Source organism: Trachemys scripta, chromosome 6 (genome assembly GCF_013100865.1).
Source record: "Trachemys scripta elegans isolate TJP31775 chromosome 6, CAS_Tse_1.0, whole genome shotgun sequence".
Taxonomy (NCBI): domain Eukaryota; kingdom Metazoa; phylum Chordata; order Testudines; family Emydidae; genus Trachemys; species Trachemys scripta.
In genome coordinates, this window is record NC_048303.1 from 101,602,574 (window position 1) to 101,629,381 (window position 26,808).

Consider the following 26,808-nt stretch of genomic DNA (forward strand, 5'->3'; position numbering starts at 1 on the left):
TGCTCTCATTCTCTCTTGCTTTTCAGTTTTCCCTGAAATTAGAATCATGTGAAACTTTCTCATTGAGACAGATTTGCCTAAAAATTCACAAAGCTGGGTAAAGTTTTCAGTAAACAAAGGGTATTTATATTGCCCCAATTACTGTATCATCTGAGCATCTCACAGTCATTCGTGTGTTTACTTTCACAACACCCCTGTGAGGTAAGGGGAAGTTGTATTATCACCATTTTGAAGCTGTGGGACAAACACAAAGAGACTAAGTGATTTGCCCAAGAGGAGGGGCCTATAAAAGCGGCCACCCAGCCAGGCAGCGGCACAGCTGCGAGCAGCGGCACAGGAGCTGGCAAACAGGGCTGCTAACAGGGGAGTTTGAGTGGGAGTGTACAGGGGGAGATGGAAGGGGAGGCAGGAGGGCGTGGTGCCCCGTGTGCTGTGTTACCCCAGGTGCGGAGGGCACAGGTGAGCAGGTGGGCACAGACAACAGCAGCCATGAGCCAATGAAGATGATTGCATGTGGGAGCTGCGGTATGTACATGGTCCTAGCCTAGGGGGAGCCTGAACAGAGGTATGTCTGCATGAAGTGCCGCCTAATAGAGCTGCTGGAAGAAAAGATCCGAGGTTTGGAGATGCAGATAGATACCCTGGCAGAGTTTAGAAGGGGGTTCGAGCAGCTGATGGAGCAAAGGCAAGGAGTGGCTGAAGGGGAATGATCAAGGGTACAGGTGAAAGCAGGGGCAAAGGCCTGTGAGGGGGGAATGCCGGGGGGAGAACAAGGGCAGTGGAAGCATGTGACCGTGAGAAGCAGGCCAAGGAAAAGGAGGGCCAGTGAAGGAGAAATAGAGCTCAGGAACAGGTTTGGCTGTTTGGAAAACGAGGAAGGGGTGCAGCAGGTGGTAACTGAAGGTGGGAGGGTGAGGAAGAAGAGAAGAGCAGCTAGTCCCATAGAAAGAGGGGAGGAGTTGATGGAGACAGCACCAAATCTGGGCCCCCGGAGGATACAGGATGGCATAAGGGGGATTATAAGGGAAAATAGGAATGGACAGGGGTTGCAACTAGAGGGAACAGGGGATAGATTAGTTGATTGCACTGTCAGCAGGCAAAGGCAGGTTTACGTGATTGGGGACTCCTTACTGAGGAGGTTAGACAGGCCTGTGACCAGGGCGGACCCAGAGAACAGAAGGGTGTGCTGTCTACCGGGCGCTAAGATATGGGATGTGGACCTGCGGTTGAAAAGGATCCTAAAAGGAGCAGGTAAGAACCCCTTGATCATCCTTCACGTAGGAACGAATGACACGGCTAGGTTCTCGCTGGAGAGAATCAAGGGAGATTATGCCAGGCTGGGGAAGACGCTTAAGGAAATCGAGGCTTAGATCATCTTCAGTGGGATTCTGCCTGTTCCTAGAGAAGGGCAGTAAAGGGGTGACAGGATTGTGATGATAAATAGTTGGCTAAGGGAGTGGTGCTATAAAGAGGGCTTTGGGATGTCTGGCCACTGGGAGGCTTTCGGGGACTGAAAACTGTTCTCACGGGACGGACTTCACCTAAGTAGGGAAGGAGATAGACTTCTGGGGGGGAGGCTGGCTCATCTCATCAAAAGAGCTTTAAACTAGGAATTTGGGGGAGATGGTTGGGAGATGTCCAGTTAATCTCCCGCCAGATTATAACATTGAGAGGGAGGACGATGAGATAAGAACGGATATAGCTGGGGGGAAGAGATCGGACATAAGGAGGAAGGGGAGGATGGATACTAGACTAATAGGTCATACTGGCGGTACGGTGTCCATACCAATGTGAGAGAGGCCAAACGGCATAAATTAAGATGTTTATACACCAATGCAAGAAGCCTAGGTAACAAAATGGAGGAATTGGAGCTCCTGGTCCAAGAAATGAAACTGGATATCGTAGGAATAACCGAAACATGGTGGAACGGTAGTCATGACTGGAGTACAGGTATGGAAGGGTATGTGCTGTTTAGGAACGACCGGAACAAAGGCAAAGGTGGGGGAGTAGCATTGTATGTCAATAATGAGGTAAACTGTAAAGAAATAATAAGTGATGGAATGGATAAGACGGAGTCTGTCTGGGCAATACTCACACTGGGTAAAAGAACTACTAGAGCCACTCCTGGAATAGTGCTATAGGCCGCCAGGATCTAGCCTGGATATGGACAGAGAACTCTTTAATGTTTTTAAGGAAGTAAATACAAATAGGAACTGTGTAATCATGGGAGACTTTAACTTCCCGGATATAGATTGGAGAACAAATGCTAGTAACAATAATAGGGCTCAGATTTTCCTAGATGTGATAGCTGATGAATTCCTTCATCAAGTAGTTGCTGAACCGACAAGGGGGGATGCCATTTTAGATTTGGTTTTGGTGAGTAGTGAGGACTTTGTTGAGGAAATGGTTGTAGGGGACAACCTTGGCTCGAGTGATCATGAGCTAATTCGGTTTAAACTAAATGGAAGGATTAACAGAATTAAATCGGAGACTAAGGTTTACGATTTCAAAAGGGCTAACTTTAATAAATTAAGGCGACTAGTTAGGGAAGTGGATTGGACTAACATATTTATGGATCTAAAGGTGGAAGGTGCCTAGGATTATTTCAAGTTGAAATTGCAGGAGCTGTCGGAGGCTTGTATCCCGAGAAAGGGAAAACGGTTCGTGGGCAGGAGATTTAGACCGAGCTGGATGAGCGAGCGTCTCAGAGGGGTGATTAAGAAAAAACAGAAAGCGTACAAGGAGTGGAAGATGGGAGGGATCAGCAAAGAAACCTACCTTATTGAGGTCAGAGCATGTAGAGATGGAGTGAGAAAGGGTAAAAGCCATGTAGAGTTGGACCTGGCGAGGGGAATTAAAACCAATAGTAAGAGGTTTTATAGCCATATAAATAGGAAAAAAACAAAGAAAGAAGAAGTGGGACCGCTTAAGACTGTAGATGGAGTGGAGATTAAGGATAAGGATAAGGCATGGCACAATGTCTAAACGAATATTTTGCATCGGTCTTTAACAAGGCTAATGAAGGGCTTAGGAATAGTGGCAGCGTGATGTATGGGAATAAAGGAGGGGGGTTGACATTACCGTATCCAAGGTAGAAGCCAAACTCGAACAGCTTAATGGGACTAAATCGGGCGGACCGGATGATCTTCATCTGAGAATATTAAAGGAACTGGCGCGAGAAATTGCAAGCCCGTTAGCGATAATCTTTAATGAATCGGTAAACTCGGGGGTGGTACCGTTTGACTGGAGAATAGCTAATGTGGTTCCTATTTTCAAGACGGGGAAAAAAAGTGACCCGGGTGATTACAGGCCTGTTAGTTTAACATCTGTAATATGCAAGGTCTTGGAAAAAATTTTGAAGGAGAAAGTAGTTAAGGACCTTGAGGTCAATGGCAATTGGGACAAATTACAACACGGTTTTACGAAAGGTAGATCGTGCCAAACCAACCTGATCTCCTTCTTTGAGAAAGTAACAGATTTTTTAGATAAAGGAAATGCGGTGGATCTAATATACCTCGATTTCAGCAAAGTACCGCATGAGGAATTATTAAATTGGTTAAATTTGAAAAGATGGAGGTGGATAAAGAACTGGTTAAAGGGGAGACTGCAGCGGGTCGTACTGAAAGGTGAACTGTCAGGTTGGAGGGAGGTTACCAGTGGAATTCCTCAAGGTTCGGTTTTGGGTCCGATTTTATTTAATCTATTTATTACTGACCTCAGAACCAAATGTAGGACTGTGCTGATAAAGTTTGCGGATGACACGAAGTTGGAAGGTATTGCCAATTCGGAGAAGGATCTTGATATCCTGCAGGGAGATTTGGATGACCTTGTAAACTGGAGTAATAGTAATAGGATGAAATTTAATAGTGAGAAGTGTAAGGTTATGCATTTAGGGATGACTAACAAGAATTTTAGATATAAGCTGGGGACGCATCGGTTGGAAATAACGGAAGAGGAGAAGGACCTCGGAGTCCTAGTTCATCACAGGATGACTATGAGTCGGCAATGTGACGTGGCCCTGAAAAAAGCTAATGCGGTCTTGGGATGCATTAGGCGAGGTATTTCTAGTAGGGATAAGGAGGTGCTGGTTCCGTTATACAAGGCATTGGTGAGACCTCATTTGGAGTACTGTGTGCAGTTCTGGTCTCCCATGTTTAAAAAGGATGAATTCAAACTGGAACGGGTACAGAGAAGGGCCAGTAGGATGATCCAAGGAATGGAAAACCTGTCGTATGAAAGGAGACTCGAGGAGCTCGGTTTGTTTACCTTAACCAAAAGAAGGCTGAGGGGGGATATGATTGCTCTCTTTAAATATATCAGAGGGATAAATACCAGAGAGGGAGAGGAATTATTTCAGCTCAGTACTAATGTGGACACGAGAACAAATGGATATAAACTGGCTGTCGGGAAGTTTAGGCTTGAAATTAGACAAAGGTTTCTAACCATCAGAGGGGTGAAGTTCTGGAACAGCCTTCCAAGGGAAACAGTGGAGGCGAAAGACCTCTCTGGCTTTAAGATTAAGCTTGATAAGTTTATGGAGGGGATGGTTTGATGGGATAACGTGATTTTAGTCAATAGGTCAATAATGTGCCATCGCTGGTAATTAGTAACAATTGGTCAATGATGGGATATTAAAAGTTAATACAGAGAACTTTTTCCGGAGGGTCTGGCTGGAGAATCTTGCCCGCATGCTCGGGATTCAGCTGATCGCCGTATTTGGGGTCGGGAAGGAATTTTTCTCCAGGGTAGATTGGCAGAGGCCCTGGAGGTTTTTCGCCTTCCTCCGCAGCATGGGGCAGGGGTCGCTTGCTGGAGGATTCTCTGCGACTTGAAGTCATTAAATCATGATTTGGGGACTTCAACAGCTGAATCAAGGGAGAGAATTATTCCAGGAGTGGGTGTGTCAGCTTTTGTGGCCTGCATCATGCGGGAGGTCAGACTAGATGATCATAATGGTCCCTTCTGACCTTAAAGTCTATGAGTCTAAGATTACACAAGAAGCCTGTGAAGATGTAGAGAATTGAACCTGGGTAACCAATCACTGGACCATCCCCTTCCTCTCTGCTTTGAGGAGCAGAGATTAAAATCATGAAGAGGCTAGTTATTTTTGCAGGTAGGAGCTGTTTGAAATTCATAGTTTTGTTTTCTTAACCTAAAACCATGCACAGTTTGGTAGCTTCCATTGAGTTTCATTGTTTTCTAGCGGTTGTTTGAACCTCAAATTCAAAGTGCAACTCCAGAGCTACAAACTGAAAATAAAGTGTGTAGGGAGACCTGTGAACCAAGCCCACCTATTTCAGCATGTCCTCACCTATAATGAACCTTCCACGTTGTGCATGGTCACTTGCTTGGATGTCTGGGAAGGAAACATTAAAATTCAATTCTGAAATCCTTACTCAGGCAAAATTCCCATTGAATCAATGGGGATTTTGCCTAAGTAAAGGGCCAATCCAATCCCTAAGAAAAGGCATGTTAACCCATAACATTTACAATACTCCTGGCTCCAACTCTCATACTCATCCTCCTTTCTAGAGTACACCATGAATTCATGTTGTGTATTCTGAGCTCATTCTGTGCTTGTGGAACAACCGTGCAAAATGGAATTTTTGCCCCTGTTTTCCTCCTTGAGAGATCAGTACTGTAGACAAAGTTCTGCCATGTGAAAAATTTGCTGTGAATGATAAGTAATTGATACATGAGTGTAATTTTTCTTAGCACAGTTTTGAATATTTGAATATGATGGCATTCAACTTCCTCTGTAGAATTTCTTCCCATACCTAATGCTCTGAATGAACAGGCTTGTTAACAGTATATACATTTTGAATATGATGGTAGCTTCATGCTTACCTCAACCTTTAACACCTGCTGGTCTATGTCCATGCAGAGCGTCACTTAACTTTTTGAATCAGCCATAGATCAAAGATACATACTTTTACTTAAATGTAAAAGAGCTCAAGCAAAACTGAATAATATCCATGTAAATAATATTCCTTAATGAATGGAGCTCTCTGCAAGGAGCTCAGCATCTCTAGAGATTGTTCAAAGAAAGCTGATGAAACCAGAAATGTGCTCAAAGAAACTGTAATGCGCAAAAGAGAGAGCGAGAGAGAGAGACTATAACCAGCATGAATGTGTGTATTTTTATTGTTTGGTTTCTTAGTTGTCTCCTTATTTCACCCTGTTTTATTTCCAAAGACCTTTTAAAACTTGTTTTGCTAAACCAATCCAATGTTTTTTCCAGTCGGCCCCCTTACTCTGCCCTCCATGGTTAGAATTGGATTTTGCACCCATTCTTGTCTGCACAAATGACAGGGGCTAATCCTCCCCTTCATTTGACATGACACAGCCAACTTAACCAGTGAAAGTGTGTAACACTTGTCTCTGTCATGCAGAGATACTATGCCATTAGCAAAGGTCAGAGGCCAATGAAACTCCAGATTAAAAGAGAAACGTTAATGATTTGGAAATGCATTTTTCCAAGTTTTGTTTTACACAGAAGCAATAGCATTTTGTTCCCTGCACATTTTTTAACCCACTGTTGCCTTTTGCACTATCTTCAGCCACATCAGGGTTTACATTTCCTTTAGCTGAGAAAAAAAAAAGTGGGAGGGAGGAGGGATACTGCAGCACTTTCATTTATTTCCGCAGTGGATACCCTGCTGAAGTTGCATTGACTGAACACAGGACAGACAGAGAGATCAATCCTGCTGGGACCAAGGCCCTTGAGGTAGTGCTTACTCAAAATCGATCAGGCTCTTCACTATCCCTATCAGTGTCGGCTCTTGCATTTTCCTCCCGTTTTGCTACAGTATTTTCTTCCAACCTGTGCTGAAGGCTTGATGAGAGGTACTGTACTTGTGCATGTTGCTTACAAAACCATTGTTCTCTTCCAACATCTAGATTTACCCATTCTCTTTAAACAGGACACATTCATAATCCAACTGAATGAAAGCACATATTTTGTGTAACACAGGCTAAAACAGGTCTGCAGTGTTGGTGTGACTTGTTTACTTACACTAACTAATCATCAGCTTCTAAAAATCATGCACTTCCCATTTCACCTGCAGAAATTTCAACAAATAAAATTTGATACTCTTAACTTTCAAGGGCCAAAGTCTGCACTAATTCACATGCCATTCCTTTAGCTTCCAGGAGTTGAACTGTGTGCATTCATCAGAGTATAGCAGTGAACATATTTTAAGATATACACAGAAAGGCATGATTTGCTAAATCTTTAGAAGCTGTGTAAATTATACTGCAATATAAAATATAATGTATTATATTAATGTATAAAACTATCTTATATGTACATATTATGTGAGTGTATATACACACCTCTCCCTAAGAATGCTTAAAGAAGTTCCTGTGTAACGTTGATGCAGAATGGGGTTTTAAAAGATCTATTGCTTCTCCTGCAGATTATGCATGGACTTCACTTAAGTAGCTAAAATTGTGTCACATCCTCCTAAGCATCCATTAGGCTGGGAAATACACTTGCCTAAAAGGGTTAAATGTCAGGATTAGGAGCAATGAAAGGCTCCAAGGCTTGGCAATGGGACTTCATGTTCTGTTTGCTGGTCCCAGTCCTGTCTAGGTCAGTGGTGACTGGAAGTTCTTGTCATGTGATGGCTGTTTGGTGTCCTACATGGTGATCTCATCCCGCTGGGCAAGTGTCCTCATCACAAACCCACCACAATTAACGCAACAAAAGGGCCTGGAGATTCAACGGCCCTACTGGCCTTCGGGGTTGCCCGTCCAAGTCATGGTGGAGCCAATACAGGAAAGGCTGTGTCTTCGGTGTTATTTGTGCTGTACCTGCTGTGCAGATAGCTAGGGGACTGACGTCTCCAGGCCTCTCAGTCTGTCACCTTTCACAGCGCTGCATTAACAGAATGTTTGTTTAATAAAGAATTGCAGGTTTAAGCGTGTTCTTATTAGCCACTTCAAATTCACTCTCTCCCTTAGACTTCTTGTCCTTCTAAATACAGGATACTTTGTTGCAGTTGTGGGGCTAGCCATTGCCCAAGGATGGGGGGCAGTGCCAGTCATCAAGAGCCTCTCTTCCCTTAGGGGGCTGTCACCAGCATTCGATGTGCGCTAACTCAGGGCCTATCTGGACAGCCACCATTGGCAGCAGTAAATGGAACCCACTTTTTTCTGCCACTTTATGTCAATGAGGAGACCCAAAGCACAGACACTATGTAATACAGTACAGGTGCTAAGATAATTTCATTAATGATATTTTATTTTTTTTTAAATTGCCTTGAACACTGCCCGCCAGCTTCTGCCTAGACTTACACCCTCAGCAATCCCATTGGAGTCAGTGGGACTGATCAGGGCAGACATTGGATCTAAGTTACTAATCCATTTCATCCATTAAATTAGTGTAGCCTGTGGTTTTATTTATACTTATTCTGGCCCTGTATATGTTGGGCCCTTGTGTTCCATTTGTATTGCTGAAAACAGGAGAGGGTGGAGGGTGAAAACCACTGAAATTGTGACATTAGGCACATCCCTTCTGATCTGGGCGAGAGAACGTTTGGAAAATACTACCAGGTAGTCATGTTGTCTGTTAAAATAACAGGGAAAGCAATCAGATGATAAGAGCATTACTGTTACCATCCGTTTTTGTGTTTCTCCTATTCTCGCAACCCTACCCCCATCACCTCAGGGCTTCTTTACTAAATCCTGACCCATCATCTCTGAAATATATCACTTAGAACATTAAATATGTTTTTACTAATTGTGATCAGGCTGAAATTCAAGTCTGTGCTTGTGGGTGTTTTTCTTTTTTTATCAGAAGCTGTATTTAAGTGATGACACACAGTAATTTGTTCATTCTTCTGTCAATGTAATTTACAAGGCAACGACAGATAAACATGGCTATACAAGATTCATTTACGGTGACACAATGGCAGATACACAGAGCAGAACCCTGCCTATGAGATAAAGTGGACTGAGTGACTTATGCAGTAATTAGGGGATAATTGTCATTAACCTCGCAAACAGTAGTTTACCCATATTGTTTAAAAGGCTCCAGGATGCATAATGACAAGGTAATCTGTCAAAGCGCTAGGGGGAAATATTAATAAGATTTGTGCAAGCCTGGATAGAAAATATGCAGAAAGCGGCCACATTAAGCTAATTGGTGGATGAATATACACTTGTAAAAGTGCTTCTAATGGCACGTTTGCTGCTCTCCAAATGACTACTGTTAATGTGGAGAAGTGGGCTGCCTAGAAAGTCAGGACTGCTGGGACAAGAGGGTATTAAGGCATGCAGGCACAGTTATTATTACCTTGCACACCGCAATATATTTTTCCCACTTTCTTCTGCATTTCAGTGCCTGTAATGTGTACAGATAGATAACTTGCTGCACACTTTATGGATTTGAATGTTTATATTCTACCAACCTTTGCCTTTTTAGCATCATATGTGCACCCTGCCGTCTTCCTTCTGCGTCACACGTGCATCTACAGTTAACTTGATTTTCCTGGCATGATTTTTTTTAATGTAAAGAGACAAAAGAAAGAGGCCTCTTAAGATCATTTTGTAAATATTGCAAGTAATAATGCATGTTTCCCTAATGAATACTAAAGACAGAAATCAGTCTTCCTGTTCTTCTACCATTGGTATACCCAGCGTAGAGCACAACTAAATTTCTTTGAGTCACAACTTTGTGTTGAATCAGAGACCTGAGCATTTTATGAAGTCTACTTACACTTATCAGTACTTTTTACTCCAGTGTTACTGTCTTTGGATGAAATACTAAATTCCTTCTTCTGTTCCTATCCTGGCAAATCTCCCACTGACTTCAATGAGAGCTTTGCCTATGAGATCATCAGGACTTGGTCCTTTGTTTCTTATTTTTTCCAAATAACATTGACTAAATGGTTCATAGATTTAAGGCCAAAGAGGACCGTTATGATAATCTACTCTGACCTGAATGTTGGGTATCTTGCTTTATATCTAATGTGCAACACAGTGAAAACAGTCACTGACTATAGGATATAGGACATGATGATTCATCTACACAGGCTTTGTATCGTAGCAGAGATCTTGGCTGAACAGTACTTAGGCAACTGTTGGAGCTATATATGCTGTAAATATAATAATACATCTTCAGAGCTCTCTACAAACATTTGCAAATTCTCCCAATATCCTGTCCATTATTCCTCTTTTATGAATGGCAAAACTGAAGCATATACAAGTTTAAATGACTTGCCAAAGGCACACAGAGCTTGGAAATAGAAGCCTGGAATTGTAACTCCCAGTCCAGTTATCAGTGTATTAGTTAGCACTGCCTCCCAAACTATGAAAATTCTAATGATTACATTGATTACATGATAACATTAACACTATGGGCCAAATTTTCTTAAACAACAACCAAAATATACAGTCATTTATTCAAAATTGGTAAGTTCTTCTGAAAACTGCCATCATGTAATGGGTGGTCTTGAGAGTCCTTTCAGGCCTCTTGAGGTCTCCATCACCATCGCCACACTTCATTATTTTGCTCCAGCAGTCCACATCCTGTAGTGCTATTTACATACATTTACATTCCATAGCCAGCTTTTCCATTTGCTTTTAGGGAAGGGAGCGATACTGGTAGTAGTAGCAGCAGCCAGCCCTGCCTATCTCTGCCATCGTTCAGCCTCTCAGCTCCCCACTTCCAGAGCTTCCTTCCTCTCAATTTATTTGCTCCTAACTACAGGGGTGGCTTCCCCCTCTAGTTAGCGTCTTAGCTGTAGCCCCACTTGTTAATTGATCTTTCAGTTAGGTCACAGTTAACCCATATTGGTGGGGATTCAACTGATAGGGTACTGAGCCAGCACCTGACTCGGCACACACTGTTACACATGGTTTGGGTGCAACTGGATATTTTACATGCACAGTTACCTTTTTGTACCAAATTACACAGGTTTTGCAAGCTTAACCTACATTTTCTTTTTTTTTTTTTTTTTTAAAGTGTCCCTAAAGGTCTGGCTTAAACTGCAGAAACCCAGGAAATGTAGTTATAACTGAAATTCTGCACTTTATTTGCCCTCTCCATGGTGTTTCTCTTTGAGAGGCCCTATCCAGCTGTATCTGTCTTTCCAGAAGGCTGCATATGCTTCCTGCAGAATGGCCCTACCTCCCTGAGGAACCAGGTTTGCCCTGTGCTTAAGAACAACACACTCCGCCCCCTCCACCCTTCCTCCCACCCTGCCCTCAATCACTTAGAACCCACTTAGTTGTGGAGCTGCTTAGGGGACAAGAAACTCTTGTAAATGAATTTTCCATAACCACAGAGCTATAGAGAAGCTGAGATATCACCAGGTTTCTTTACATTTAGAATCCAAGGCTTTGTTTTTCAAAGCTGTCAAAGGCCTGGTCTACACAAGGAAATTAGGTTGGTATAACTACATCGCTCAGGGATGTGGAAAACCCACACCCCTGAGCAGCGCAGTAAATCCGACCTAACTGCTGGTGTAGACAGCACTAGGTTGAAGGGAGAATTCTCCCATTGTACTAGCTACTGCCTCTCAGGGAGGTGAGTAGCTACACGGATGAGATAAGTCCCTCCCACCAACGTAGGTAGCAACTTTACTGAAGCACTACAGCTGAGCTGCTGCAGCGTTTTAAGTACAGACAAGCCCTCAGAGATTTGGATACCCAACTTCCATGAATTTTAATAGTAATTTGGGAATCACTTCTTAGACAGCTTTGAAAATATCAGCCTGTATTGATCTTAAGAGAGTAAATGTTCATTTGTTAAATAACTTTTGTACAGTGCCTAGCACAATGAGACTCACCTGGTTGTGACCTATAGGGACTACTACCACAACACAAATGTTAAATAATGAAATCATGTTAATGGCAGCTGCTGAAAGATGACCACTTGGATCTTTTTAAAATTAGCATCTCAATATTTATTTATGGAGAAAGATTAGTATAATGGGGCAGTAGCAACACCATCACCATGGTTGTGTCAGATTTGTCAATTTTATGCTTTGGGCCTAATTCTTCTCCCACTTGCACAGTGTAAATCAAGTCTAATTCCACTGAATTAGTGGAGTTACACCAGTGTAAAACAGTATAAAGAGATTCAGGTTCTGGCTTCAAATCAGAATTTCTCTTTTCCAGCTAAATTCTAAGCCTCTGAATATGGATGGGGGGGGGGTCACTGTGGAAAAACTTGAGAGGCCCTTAACTATAAAGATGCTAGATGGAGCAGCTATGATTAAATGAAGCTGGAGCTGCAGTAATTAAATATGTTGTAACCCCACAGTGATTTATCATATCTTTTAAAATAAAAATGCTACACACACTGTTACTAAGAGAAAAGTGATCATCTCTTATGAATTATACATTCTTATTGGGTCCACAATCAAGAGGATTGCATAACAAAGTGAATATTTTATCAAAAGTCAAACAATATGTTTTAAAAATCACAAGAAGCATTTAAAACCAGAGCCCTCGCATCCTAATAACATTACTTAAGTTGCAAAGATCAATACTTTTTTAGGGGGAGATGGGTAGAGGTCCAAATTAACATTTCTTTTATGACTGATATAATAGGGTTTCCTCCTCTCTTTGAGAGATTTCTTTTCGTTTGTAAATAATTTTTATTTGGATTCTAGCGGGGTGCTGCTCATAAATATCTGCCAGAAAGCTCCCACTCAACTGAAAAAGCATGGGGCAAATTTATCTTCTCTCTGCCCTGCACACCCTCCCAAATATATATATTCTTAACATCCTGCAGACTGGATATTCTACATGTACTATGTGGCAGAATTTTGTGATGGAGACTCTTGGTCTGTGGAAGTAATCTTTATGTTTGGGCATGTACACCCTCTACCCAAAAATAGTATCTATGCCTGTTACTCAAATACAGCTGGGATAATTTGCAATGGAGAAGATGGGCGGATTTCACATGATGCTGCTTCAAACTGATTAGGACTGCTTTACAATGTATTGGCCTACTCCAGCAATAGAAACCGACAGCACTCAATCTCTGAGAGGATATGGCCATTTTATGTTTTGGAATAACTCCCTTGGTGAACTAGAACTTTTCCAGAACGTCTTTAATTCACATGGATGTACATTGCCCAACTTCTGATTGTTGTTGTGATGTATATTCCAACTTTCTTGCCTCTGCCAAAGCTTCATTTAATCAAGAAACACATTCTTTTGACTCTGTGCATCTTTATATAATTTGTTCCAACATGCTTCACCTCATTATACCACAATCTTACAGGGCCAAGTATTCAGAATGTTGTAAAGAGATTAATTATTGTGGAGATTTAAGGTTGATGGGATTTTAGGAATAGAGAGGATTTATATCGGAGAGAGAGCAATGGAAGCCCTCTAGAGAAAATCCAGATCCTAAAGAAGTGCTGACAATTAGTGATCTAGTAGGTGATACTGTTCCCTCTGTAGTAGTACTGAACCAATGCTCCAGCCGATTGATAGTGGAGGACAGTGCTGCTGGAGGTGCTGTCTTTAGGACAAGATATAAAACAGAGGATCTGAATACTTTTGGTCAGTAAAGATCCCATAAGCCTTTTAGCAAGAGTGTGGGTGGTTAACTCCAATGTCCTGGCCAGATTTCAACTGTGGTTATTACATTCCACCTACTTAAATTCCGGTTGCAATTTCAGTTGGACATGGTATTCTTCGCTTTCTCTGTTGTGAAGTGCTGTTGTGCACAGTTAGACAGCTGCTCTGTTCCATTCCCAGTCCTGGTGGCATTTCTGTGATGTTACTCCTACATATATGGAGACACGTTCTGCTCTTTGTAATGCTGCAGTGCTAAATTATATCCCATTTGCTGTCAAATGAAGTCAAGATTCACACTGGAGCAAAATTGGGACTGTAATCTGTAATATCAATTAGTAAAAGTCTGTAAAGCTCTTTGGGGTCCACTTGGATGAAAGTTGCAAGACAGTTATTAACATGGAACCTTAATATGAGGGTTGGAGTGAACTATTTGAGAAGGAACTGAGTTTGTACTGGTAACAAGAATAAATACAAAACAGAAGCTATGCACACCTCTTATTTTCTGCAGTTAGGTACATACTTGAAAGTGTCCTTCACGTTTATACTTTGATGTACGGGAAAAGCCTTTCTTTTTTCTATTAGCTGTCATAAGCAAAAAACCTGATATGCATCCTATATCTTTAGGTGAAAGCAAATAAATCCAGTTCTAAGAAGTAGGGGGAAAGATCTATCTCTTTTGGTTTTTTTAGTACAGTAGATGTAGCAGTTAAGCCAAAAGCTAAAGATTTCCATTATTGACTGAAAACTCTGTAGTGCTGTGTCGTGTTGGTTTCTGCTGCAGCAGTAGACATAAGGAAAGGACCCCTCATTCTCACAACCATAGCATACATTTTGATTGGGGAATAGAGAGGGATGGGGAAGGTATGTGGGGTTAGGGATGGGAAAGTCTTTTAAGTCATGGCTTTTTGTAAGTTGGGAATGTTGAATTTGGCATCATCTGCTTATGTATGATCACAACAAGCTGTTGTATATACCTCTCTCTGATGTTTGCAAAAACAAAGCAGAGCTTGGGTCGATATGGCATGTAAAGAATGCCCAGCAGGAAAATAAGTATGTGGATAAATATTTCCATGAAAAACTAGACATAATGCCAGAGCCTGTGCCCATTGAAATCAGTGGGAGCTTTGCCACTGATCTGAAAAGGAGCATGATCTGGTGCATTTTGGCTTTTCCTATGTATATAGATATGCGCTGATGCACCTCTGTGTTGTGGTCACTTTTTTCCCAGAAAGAGATGGGATATGAACTTCCCCCAGTGTAACAGCTTGAAATTTCATTTGGAAGTAAGGAGATGCTCCTGAGAAACTCAGCCAAACAAAAACAACAAACTCAAATCATGGAAATTATGTAAGGCTTTCTTTATCAGAAACAAATGTTGATATTCTGTCTGCACCCTAATTAAAACCATCCTGTGCAATTATAGTATGATTGAGTGCATTTCAGTCTGCTTTTCAGTTGTTACAGCCATACTTTCAACATATTTCCCCAAGATCAGCTAGAAAACCTACAGGTCTCTAAGAAAAGCTCATGGAGGAAAGATAATTGCACAGTAAACCTTGATTTGCTTCCTGAGCTAAGGAATCAAATGTGTATATCTCCATGCAATATATTTTTTAATCATTGCATTCCGGATGCTTGGTCAGTCTGTACCAAGAAATGTGTATTTAAGGTGCAGCTGCAACCTTGCTAAAATAAATAATCTTGCCAAGTTGTTTTTCTTCATAATTTCAAGTGCTTCTCAGAAATTATCACAACAGTGCTCGAAAATATTCCCTGAGTGCTTCCCAGAATCTGCACTTTTTTCTAAAAAGGAGTTTTCATTTTTTTATGTTAACCTTTTTATTAATCTCAACTCCTGTGTAATCATTTCTCAGTGTGCATACAGGCATATGCATGAGCACGAACACACCCTCTCTTAGCTATGCCAAGAAGTAAATTAGAGAGCTAAAAATAGGCCTGCAAAAGTGTGTGTGTATGTGTGTGTCTTTCTATACAAAATTAGCACAGCATAATGGAGATCATAGGAGTCTTTTCACAAGAGTTTAAAGCAACTTGATTTTAAAACAGAAGTTTTAGGTTGAAAAGGCATATATGTTGCATAGAGGCCACCCTCACTTTTTAAATAGGCAACTTTTAAATTGAGAGGCTTTCAGGCTGATTCCAAAACTTACAAGCTGTGAAGTTCAAAGAGCGCCATGAAACCAAATCTCCCCCTTTCCAGCCCTCTCCAATTAAACTCATAAAAATTAGAGTGAACTTTGTGTTTGTCTACTACTCTAACCTATTTGTATCATCTGAGATAATCATCCTAAACCCATCACTTGTTCTGATGTGACCCAGAAGTTAGGGCAAGATGCATCCTGACACATATCGTCCTAACCTACAGGTCAGTAAAAATCAGGAGACAAGTTCAGGATGATTAACCGTGACACTGCTTCACAGACCTAATATAGTGTGTGTATATGTGTATCTATGTCTATACTAATAATATAGATAGAGAGAAAATTGAGTGTGTGTTTAGACCTGGAGAGAGGAAGATTTAAGGTTATAGGTCTTCTACCCTTAGAGGTTAATTTTATATGGTTTAGAGGCTTGAAGAATTCTCTCTTTCTGAAATCGGAAGAGAGCCACCAATATATAAAATCAGGCAGTATGACCAGGGAAACAAGAGCATCCATTGTATTGCTGTACAAGTTAAGCATGCTTGTCTACTGGCTTGCTTAGAGGTAAAAGCATACATTGGTATCTTTACACTGACTGACTGACTTGTACATATTGTCACAGGAGGCTTGGCTTAATCGGTACTGAGCTGAAAAAAGTAATATAAATTGGAGCCTTTTGTCATGAAAAATTTAAATGTGGATATGATTTAATGGCTTTGGGGAGAAAATTTAGTATGAGAGATTGTAAGAAACAAGAAATCGATTACATGTAAGAAAGGACTTGAACCTCTAATCAAGTATTAAGGTATACAAAGAGATCCCTAGCTAGTTATAGCTTAATTCAAAGGGATAATGGTTAGATTTTTTTTTAATTTTCAAGTTTTATCAAAAAATGACATTCCTATTTGCTCTTTATCTAGTTCTGAATTTTAATACATACTTACAGTGATTTATAGAAACCATCACTATGTAAATATTGAACTATGCGTTATGCAGTGTACATAGATGCTATAGTTTCTATGAAATATAGTGACCCGAAACCACTTTTCTATATTGTTAGAAAAATTGTATTTCTGGCTAAAAATTAACAATAGACAACTTGTGAATATAAACTGCTGTTTCTTAAAAAAAATAAAATAAAAAAAATCTACCTGTTATTCATGAATCCAACCTACAGTGTCTTGAAGTCAATAGCATGAATTTTTAATATTCTTTACTTCACATGAATGAGACCTTCAATAAGTAACGTAACATTCACAACATGGAAAAAAAAATAAAGATTTGCTCAAAATCTGACAAAAGCAAAACAGTTTGCAGTGTTGTTGTAGCCATGTTGGTCCCAGGTTTTTAGAGAGACAAGGTAGGTAAGGTAATATCTTTTATTGGACCAACTGAGAGAGACAAGCTTTCGAGCTACACAGACCTTGTCTCTTTCACCAATAGAAGTTGGTCCAGTAAAACATGTTATCTTATCAACCTTTTCTCTCTAAAAGTAAAGCTGTCAGACGTTTGCATGATTAACTACAATGGGGATCGGCAACTTTTGGCACGTGGCCCATCAGGGAAATCTGCTGGTGGGCTGGGACGGTTTATTTACCTGCAGCGTCCACAGGTTCAGCCAATCGCAGCTCCCACTGGCCACAGGTCACTGTTCCAGGCCAATGGGGGCTGCAGGAAGCAGCAGCCAGCATATCCCTCGGCCCACGCTGCCTCCCGTATCCCCCATTGGCCTGGAACGGTGAACCACAATCAGTGGGAGCTGTGATTGGCAACCTAGTCCTTGTACAGTTTGTAGGATTGGCCCTAAAGATGTTAATGATTGGAGCACGGGGTGGTTTAGGGAATTAGTAATTGAATCTTTAGCTGTGCTGAACTATCACTCAATATGGCTGATGGGAGTAGGCTACGGTCGCTTTAGGCCAACTGTCTGATTCCATTGGGCTGTTGTCTTTGTGCCAGTTGAGGATAACCCAATGCCAATCAAATCCTCAACTGCTTGTTTAAGAGCTCATTGGCACTGTAACCGAGCCTGAGGATCTGGCCTCCAATGTTTCATTGTCCTCCCCACAACTCTAAAAAATCCTATAACAGATACTGTAAGAGTATACATAAGTGTTACATTTTAGCATTGAGAGAGGGACAATTTAGGCAAAGTGTTAGGAAAACTTCTTTTAGAGAGGATATGTATTAAATTGCAGAATTACCTCCAAAGGGAAGTGGTGGAAGCCCCATCACATGGGACATTTCAGCCCAGGCGGGACAAAATACTAGAACATGTGCCATAAAACTCAATTCCACCAAGTCTCCTGGTTTCTATGGGCTTCACAACCGAGAAGCCCGTTGTTTTCCAGGCTTATGGCTTGTTCGGATGCAAACGGCACAATCCAAATCTCATTTCTTTATTTATGTATCTATCCACATTTATAAAATAGACATTTCCTACTACACAAGCTTCTGGATGTATTGCTATCAATAGTGCATTACAAACACCCACAGTTGGCAGCATTCAGACAGTTCCAGACTCTCTCTGGAAATCTGGGCTCAGGAACTCTCAGATCCTGTCTCCAAACAATATGAGTTGAGACCTTTCCCCTCTATTTAAACTCTGACTCAGGTAAAAGCTGTTGGGGAAGTGGGGAGGGGAGGGCTCAAAATTTGAACTGTGAGGCCATTTTAGGGTCCAGGTGAGATACTAGTATTTACAAATGTAGAATCATTATGGCATGAAGGGCAGGCCTAGTAGAGGTTGTGGTGGAATTGAATAGAGAAATAAGGAACCTTTTGAAACATATGCAGGGAAAATAATCAAAAAATAACCAGTTTGGAATTTGGAAGGAAGGAAAGTGTAATCCCAGTCCCAAGGACTTCCTCCCATTTTGGATAAATTGCATTGAATCACACTGAGTTCCTGTAAAACAGGCATTCCCTTCCAGCAGGACAGGTGGAATTATAAGGCTATAGGAGTTAAAGAAGCCCTTACTATGTTAGGAAAAGTATTCAAAGCTTTGGTTGCTTATTGAACCAAACCAACAAATTATAGCCTTATCTTGCAAGCAGCTCTTCACAAGGAGGGCCCTTAATCTGCACAGATCCCCATTGATGAAGGCTCCACATGGCAGTGATCTGCCTACATGGATCAACTTGCAGGATTAAGGCCAATTTAAGGTTTTCCCCATCGTTTTAGTTCTATCATGGATTAATTACATTCCTGTTAGATTGGATTGTGTGAATATCATTCATACCTGGTACTATGAACCTTGTTAGTGGCTCTATAGCCACATCTAAGATATTGCAACATAAGTGACATTAACTCATTTCATTAGCTTTGCATCCTATGATTTGAGATAAATCGGAGCTAAAATAAGCAAAACGAGTCCTAGCTGGAGTTTTACATGTATGTTTCATCATTTGAGAAAATTGTGATTTACAGTGCTATAAAATTAACATGAAAAAACCTAGAATCATTACTGTAATGTGGAAAATTATTTTCATATAAATACACTGTTTTTCCACTCAAACCACTTCTGATGATTTTTGCTGCATAGGGTACTCCTAAATGTTTAGACAGGGCTCTAAATCTGGGATCCAAGATATTAAAAAAAAAAAAAAAAAAAAAAAAAGACAGCACTCAGGAGTTCCATGCAGAGGTATCTGGCAGTTCTATGCAGTAGACACTGGAGCATCTCTGCTTGATGGTCATGGGACAGGGTTTGTTGGTAGCTACAGAGGTGGTGACATGTCCAGCATTAGCCCAATGGGGGAGATGTTGATAAAATGTATTCATTATATAAGTATTTTAATACATTTTTATCAATACATGCTGGAATGGATTGCCTGACATTACAGTGCAGAATTTTTAAGTTCTACCTTCAGGCAAATCTCATACTTACTAGCAAAAATGAAAGTGTGAAATGCTTTTTAATGTATATTTAACAACAGATAGTCTACTGATTACTGATGTGTATTCTCTCTGGACTTTTCCCTTGCTATCAGAAGGCAATGTTAAGAGACAACATTTTTATACATTTATGTTATCCACATCCATCAAATGTTTACTTTTTAAATATTTGTAACTGTCATTTATAAGAAGACTGTAAAAAAGTTATATTTTAAGTGTAAATCAAATCCAGGTTAGAAGTTTGCAATCAATTGCCAGTAAAGTTCAGTAACACTCAAAAGCAGTGTTTCCTTTCCTCCCCCCAGTTTCAGCCTTTTGATGTGCGTTGGCAATAAATGCAATTTTATATATTGCTCTTGTGGAAAAATGTAGGTTGTTAATATTTTTATGCTACTTTTTAGTTGTCTTGGTTCAAACTCCTTGAGATGCATTTTACAAGATTGCTCCTAATTGAATTCAGTCTTATGTCTACTTACATTTAAGAGGTAATTCTATCAAATGCATTTATTTCATTCTTTCCTATAGTGTCACCATTTTGTAAGGATTAGGGTACAGTTTTCTGTATTTACAGTGGGCTGCACAGCAAGAATTCACGTCTTAAACTAATGTATGCAAAACCGTTGCATAGTACATAGATCAAATTGTTATAATAGCAGTATTGAAGGCATTTTAGATCACAGAGCCCCAGTAGTCTACATTTTGTTTGCTTTGACATTATTAAACTCAATCTGTTTCTCTAACTGTGACTCTAATTACTACATTTGCATGGCAGAAAAGTTTGCTTTGTGGATGGACTTCTATTAACACTGTTTGCATGTTGTTTTCTGAGCTTAGTGTTTCATGTACAGGCAGCAGAACACCTTCTATCGAATTCAATAATTATGCAGAATCAATAAGTTTTTTTTCTTTGTGTTTGTCTTTGTTGTTTCTTTGATATGGCCTCTAGGATGCTGCAGGCAAGGTGCTGGACCGCTGGGCCATCATGTCCAGGGAAGAAGAGATTATTACCCTTCAGCAGTTTCTGAGATTTGGAGAAACCAAATCCATCGTGGAGCTGATGGCAATTCAAGAAAAGGAAGGGCAGGCAGTGGCTGTGCCATCTTCAAAGACAGATTCAGATATAAGGACTTTTATTGAAAGCAATAATCGCACTAGGAGCCCAAGTCTCCTTGCTCACCTGGAGAACAGCAACCCTTCCAGCATTCATCACTTTGAAAACATCCCTAACAGCCTTGCGTTTCTGCTTCCATTCCAGTACATAAATCCCGTCTCTGCTCCATTGCTGGGGCTGCCTCCAAATGGCCTCCTGCTGGAACAGCCGGCTCTGAGGCTGCGTGAGCCAAGCCTTTCTACCCAAAATGAATATAATGAAAGCAGTGAATCTGAAGTTTCCCCCACTCCTTTCAAGAATGAGCAGACATCCAGCAGGAATGCTTTGACCAGCATCACAAATGTAGAACCCAAAACTGAGCCAGCCTGTGTGTCTCCCGTTCAAACGTCTACACCCATCAATGATTTGTCCAAAACTGAGCACACAAAAAGCTCATTCAGGATTCACAGAATCAGAAGAATGGGATCAGCATCAAGAAAAGGGAGAGTGTTCTGCAATGCATGTGGTAAAACGTTCTATGACAAAGGTACTCTCAAAATCCACTACAATGCAGTTCATCTTAAAATCAAACACCGGTGCACGATTGAAGGCTGCAACATGGTCTTCAGCTCTCTTAGAAGTCGCAATCGTCACAGTGCTAACCCTAACCCCCGCCTTCACATGCCTATGCTAAGGAACAACCGAGACAAAGATCTAATCCGTGCTACATCAGGAGCTGCCACCCCTGTCATAGCAAGTACAAAATCCAGTCTTACCTTAACAAGCCCTGGTCGGCCTCCAATGGGTTTTACTACTCCCCCACTAGACCCTGTACTACAGAACCCTCTTTCTAGCCAGCTGGTGTTTCCAGCTTTAAAGACTGTCCAACCTGTTCCTCCTTTTTACAGAAGTTTACTTACTCCTGGAGAGATGGTGAGCCCTCCAACCTCATTACCCACCAGTCCCATCATACCAACAGGTGGTTCAGTGGAACAGCATCCTCCTCTTCCTTCAGAGTCATCGTTACCTGTGATGGTGATGCCTACCCATGAGCCTAATGCTGACCTTGCCCCTAAGAAGAAACCAAGGAAGTCAAGCATGCCAGTTAAAATAGAAAAGGAAGTTATTGATACTGCTGATGAGTTTGACGATGAAGATGATGAGGCTAATGACAACAGCACGATGGCTAATGATATTGGTCATGACAATCACTGCCATTCGCAGGAGGAAATGAGCCCAGGATTGTCTGTGAAAGACTTTTCTAAAAATGGTAGAATCAGATGCATTTCCAGGACAGAGATAAGAAGGGCGGACAGCATGACCTCAGAAGACCAAGAGCACGAGAGAGACTATGAAAACGAGTCAGAAACCTCAGAGCCAAAATTGTGCGAGGAATCCATGGAAGGTGATGAACGCATCCATGAATCTAATGAACAGTCTATGATGAACAGTGAGATGCCAGATGAAAATCACAATGAATCTTCTCACCGGGATGTAATTAAGGTGAAGGAAGAGTTTACAGACCCTACCTATGATATGTTTTACATGAGCCAATATGGACTGTATAATGGGGGCAGTGCCAGTATGGCTGCCCTTCACGAAAGTTTCACTTCAACATTCAATTACAACAGTCCTCAAAAGTTCTCCCCAGAAGGGGACCTGTGTTCCAGCCCAGATCCCAAGATCTGCTATGTCTGCAAGAAGAGTTTCAAAAGCTCCTATAGTGTGAAGCTTCACTACAGGAATGTTCATTTAAAAGAGATGCATGTCTGCACAGTGGCTGGCTGTAACGCTGCCTTCCCGTCACGGAGAAGCAGAGACAGGTCAGTAAATATTAATTGATTTTCTACATTATTAAGTGTGTCAAATTACATAAGAAAATCCAGTTTTAGGTAGATGAAGAAATAGAGAGGAGACACACAGTAATGACTAGTGACAGTCATGCCCCCGTGGCATTGAGGGGGTGTTATCACTTTAGGTTTTCATTGTTTGACATTCAGAATAGTATATACTATGTCATTGTCTTATGTGATCGGCTAGATAATGTCATTCTTTGTGTGTGTGTGTGTGTGTGTGTGTGTGTGTGTGTGTGTGTGTGTGTGTGTTGTATATACACTTTTGTATATAAGCTGCAGCTTTTATACATTCAGCTTTTTCTCCCTACAGCTTTCCAATCAAGGAAAACTTCTATTAAATATATAATAATTATATACAACAGAAATATCTTCACACATACACATCGATACGTAGAAACAGAAATGGATGGAGGGAAAGAACCATAACAATAGGATACAAGAATAATCCCCATCTCTGTAGGCTTAAGTACAAATGAATAGGAATCATTAATGGATATTCATTCTGCCTTATAAACAATTATAAGAAACAAAATTAAATGTTAACATTAGCGAAATGGTTCTCTCTTTCCATGGGGAAACCTGTATTTTTTTCCCCTAATATAACCATTCCGTCCAGCTTTATTTTCTTCTCTGACTGTGAGTAACTCCCATTCACTCTGATGCGGTAATGTACATGCAGAAAGGGGAGACTAGACCCCTACTTATTTTTAAGGGTATGTTCTGCTGGGCCTTCAGATGACATCACACTGTAGTGATGCTGCATCAGTACTGAAACAGTTGGGCTTAAACAGAAGCAGCTGGTCCTAAACCTCTTTGGCCTTTTTTAAAATATTTTTTTTTAATTCCTAAAGAAAATTGTAATATAAATGGAATTGGTCAAGGTGGTCTGTGGTAGGATAACACAGTTATTCCATACTTGGGAAAACAAGCTCTTATTCATGATGATGAATATATTGTTACACAATGAAATATCCCTTATAGGTTCACAGCATTGGGTTCGTGTTGTGATGGTGAGAGTGATTCATTACTTGAGCTTGTTTGTTTGTTTGTTTAATATTTTTCATTAGGGAGTAAAAATTCAGCAGAGAGAGAGAGAGAGAGGAAGGAAATTGAACTCAGCTAAACATTTCACACACATTTCCTGTATCTTGTTCCGTGGAAATTGCTGGGGTTTGCAACTGGATACAGGGTATAATATAAAATAAAAGCAATTTAGTGTGAAGAAGGTTAGGAAGCCAAATCTAACTTTTTCTGGAGAGTCTAGCTTCAGCATGTCAGTTCTGAGATCCACTAAATAGAAAATGTGAACACAAATTAGAAAAAACAGTAAATAGAGTAGACTAAACTAGAAAATTTGTTTCACCAGTGAGATGAGATCAATTAAAATCAAACACCTAAAACTAAATTAAGGCCACTGTCTTGCCAGTCGATCCACCCTTGTGGAGACCTGTTTGCCTCAGTGGAGCTGGACATAAGGGTCCAGCAGGATCAGGGCCTCAGTAAGTGAAATCCTGTGCTGACTTATACCACACATTGTGTCCTTAAAGTTGATGGGATTGCAGAGGATTTGTTAGTGCAGAATGTGGCTCAGTCTATGTGTTTTCTCAAGTGAGTTATAAAATGTCAGTCATGTGCTAAGTAAACCCGTTTTGTATTCAGTGTGCAAAAAGAGAAGTGCTAGTTTAGGATTTGGAATGTTATTTGGAATGTTAAATTTCATCAGGAAACAGTTAACTTGATAGATTATGCTAATAATAAAGAAGTTAGTTCAGTGAACATATATTAGGAGAAAAAGACCATCATGATGACATGTGTAAAGTATTTATGAGAACTGAACATTTAAAGACAGGGCACAGTTTGAAAGTATTTCATGAACTATATAGGATACTTTGATTTAGCTTATTGAAAGCAAGCCATAAAAGTGAAATATATGATTCATAAACTTAAAATGCAGACTGCTTTCTTAAAGATAAAATTATTATTTACATATGAGTTTGGGTTGTACTAGGCATGGGAACATCTTTCCAGTTTCACCTCACAAATAGTGTTCAAAATATGTTTCAGTTAAGTGAGAGTCTTCCTGATAACTTGGGACAACAGAAATCCACAGGTTCTGAGGATTTCAGATAGTGATAGTGTACATGAAAAGGTTTAAAGGCTACGTACAAATTGGATGGCCTTCAAGTCTGATGCTTTTTGAGACTCACCAAAACTTTCGGGTCTGCAGAATTTGTCTGGAAAAGTCTTACAGAAACCAGGAACTCTCGCAAGATTTCTGATAATTCTTGCAGACATTTGGTCAGGAAATATCATAAGAAACCATCTTTATTGTTCACTGTATTTCAGCAATTCCATGTCTGGTCTTGTCCAGGACTAGGAAGTCTAGAAGTGCACAGAAAAGAAAGTGTGTGCAAAAGGAGGGGGTATGAGAATGAATCAGACATTCTTTTTATTTAATCTTCAAAAAAAAATGGTTTTATTCAGGATTGAGTTGAAGGGAGAGTCTTATTTTCTCCAAGCCACGTAGCCTACCCAATGAAGGATTTTTTGCTGATTTTTAAAGAATCTTTTTTATTTAAAGGGAAAAAAGCCTAGATCATTAAGTTTCTAGCCTTTTGGGTTTCAGACAGAGCCTCAAAGGTGTAAACTAATCTATGGTGTCTTATTGGCTTTGCTGCCAAATAACGAAAGCAATAACATTGAGAAGTGAGAACTTCTTCCAGTCACCTTAATGGACTATTAATTTTAAAACCTAATTATAACCATTTCACTTTTAATTGCTGTACCAGAAACAAGAAATATCCAACTAATGTGCATAGCAAGTGAGCCTGGACATACTTGTCATGTTCTGATGTGACAGTTATTTGGGCAGGTGTATGTAGCAATAAGTCTTCACATTTTGATTATTGAATTACTGAATATTTTTGACTATCCAGATGAATCCAAAAGTTCTTTGCTGTCCTTACAAATTAAAAAGGCATTTCTAATGCCACCTTCTAAAAACTTTGGGACCCTTCCCATCACGATGTGGCTTGCAGGATTTAATGAGGTTTCCTTATTTAAATTTTTTCTATAAATTTTTTTAAAAATAAAACAAGCCATGAAGATGGTTGAGTTTAATAAGGTGATAAATCGTTTTGGTTGATCTTTTTTTTTTTTCTTACAATGGCATCTGGTACAATGTATAACCATGTACAACCCAACTCTGGTTAATCTAAACTTGGTTATGTTCCCCAGGCTTAGTGTGTGCCCAGAAAACTCCCCTGATGCTCCGGTTAGTGACCCAGAGTATGGCCCTTTTAAAACTGACCTTCAAGGGATGGAGGTCCAGAGTGCAGCCTTAGTTACCTAAGGCAGTTGGTCAGCTTCCCTACCATTCAAATACCCTTTTATCTGAAAGTTTTGGATATCTCCTGAGATGTATTTACATGCAGGGATGTACTATATTAAAATTACTGGGTCTGACACAGTATGGCTATCCATATTTTCTAAAATCAGATGAAGGCGAACAGAAGACTGAGAGGGATAGACTGACATGCAATCTACCCCACACATGCATCCCCTAATTTTTCAAGATATTGCAGACAAAAGAAGGGACAAAAACCCTATAGTTATTATCAGAAGTCTCCACAGGGTTCTGTTATCCCTTCTAAAATTCATAAGAAGTTGCTTTTTATGATTTGAGCCCCACAGTGTCTGGATTCTTTTTTTAACTAATTTTCTATTCATCACCTTTCCCACCCCTTACTAGAAGTGTTTATGAAATCTACAAGCTTCCCTATCTATATCTTTAACTTTGGTCTCTTTCCCAAAGGGAACAGTGCATTCATTCTTTCTATCTTTCTTTTGTTCATTCTTTCTTTTCAGTCCCATTGTTCTCAGAATCATTTACTGTTTCTGCTCTCACCAGCTCAGGCATTTTTGACACTTCAGTTCTTCTACTTGTGGAGCCTTATAAGGTATGCCTTCTTGCAGGAAAGCAACAAAGAGTGAAAGATAAGAGAAATCATGCCCAAGGTGGTGGTGTCAGACAGGAGCAAGAGTAGAGGTCTGCCTGGGGACAGGAAAACATCTCTTTCCAGGAAAGTGGTCAAGAAGATGGAGAAATGGGAGGAGGATATGCTGGACAGCTGCCTGAAAAATAGGCTTGGATGTGGGCCCGGGTACAGTTTGTGCATCTGGGTGGAAGAAAGGGAGAAGTTTTAGTTGAGACTGTTGTTTCTGTAAAGGGAATCATCCTGGAGTGAATAGCCAGCAGAG

General features: G+C 40.5%; 1 protein-coding gene across 5 annotated transcripts in view; it reads left to right on the top strand.

Moving 5' to 3' along the window:
- Positions 1–26,808, top strand: part of BNC2 (basonuclin 2) — a 397,521-nt gene that overhangs the window by 354,023 nt on the left and 16,690 nt on the right. For all 5 annotated transcript variants that reach the window (XR_004646171.1, XM_034774057.1, XM_034774060.1 and 2 more), the window contains one exon: positions 20,549–22,515. Coding sequence is in view for 4 of the 5 variants with exons in the window: in XM_034774057.1 (XP_034629948.1) it covers positions 20,549–22,515 (1,967 nt within the window). In the remaining variant the exon portion in view is untranslated. The remainder of the gene's footprint in view (positions 1–20,548; positions 22,516–26,808) is intronic.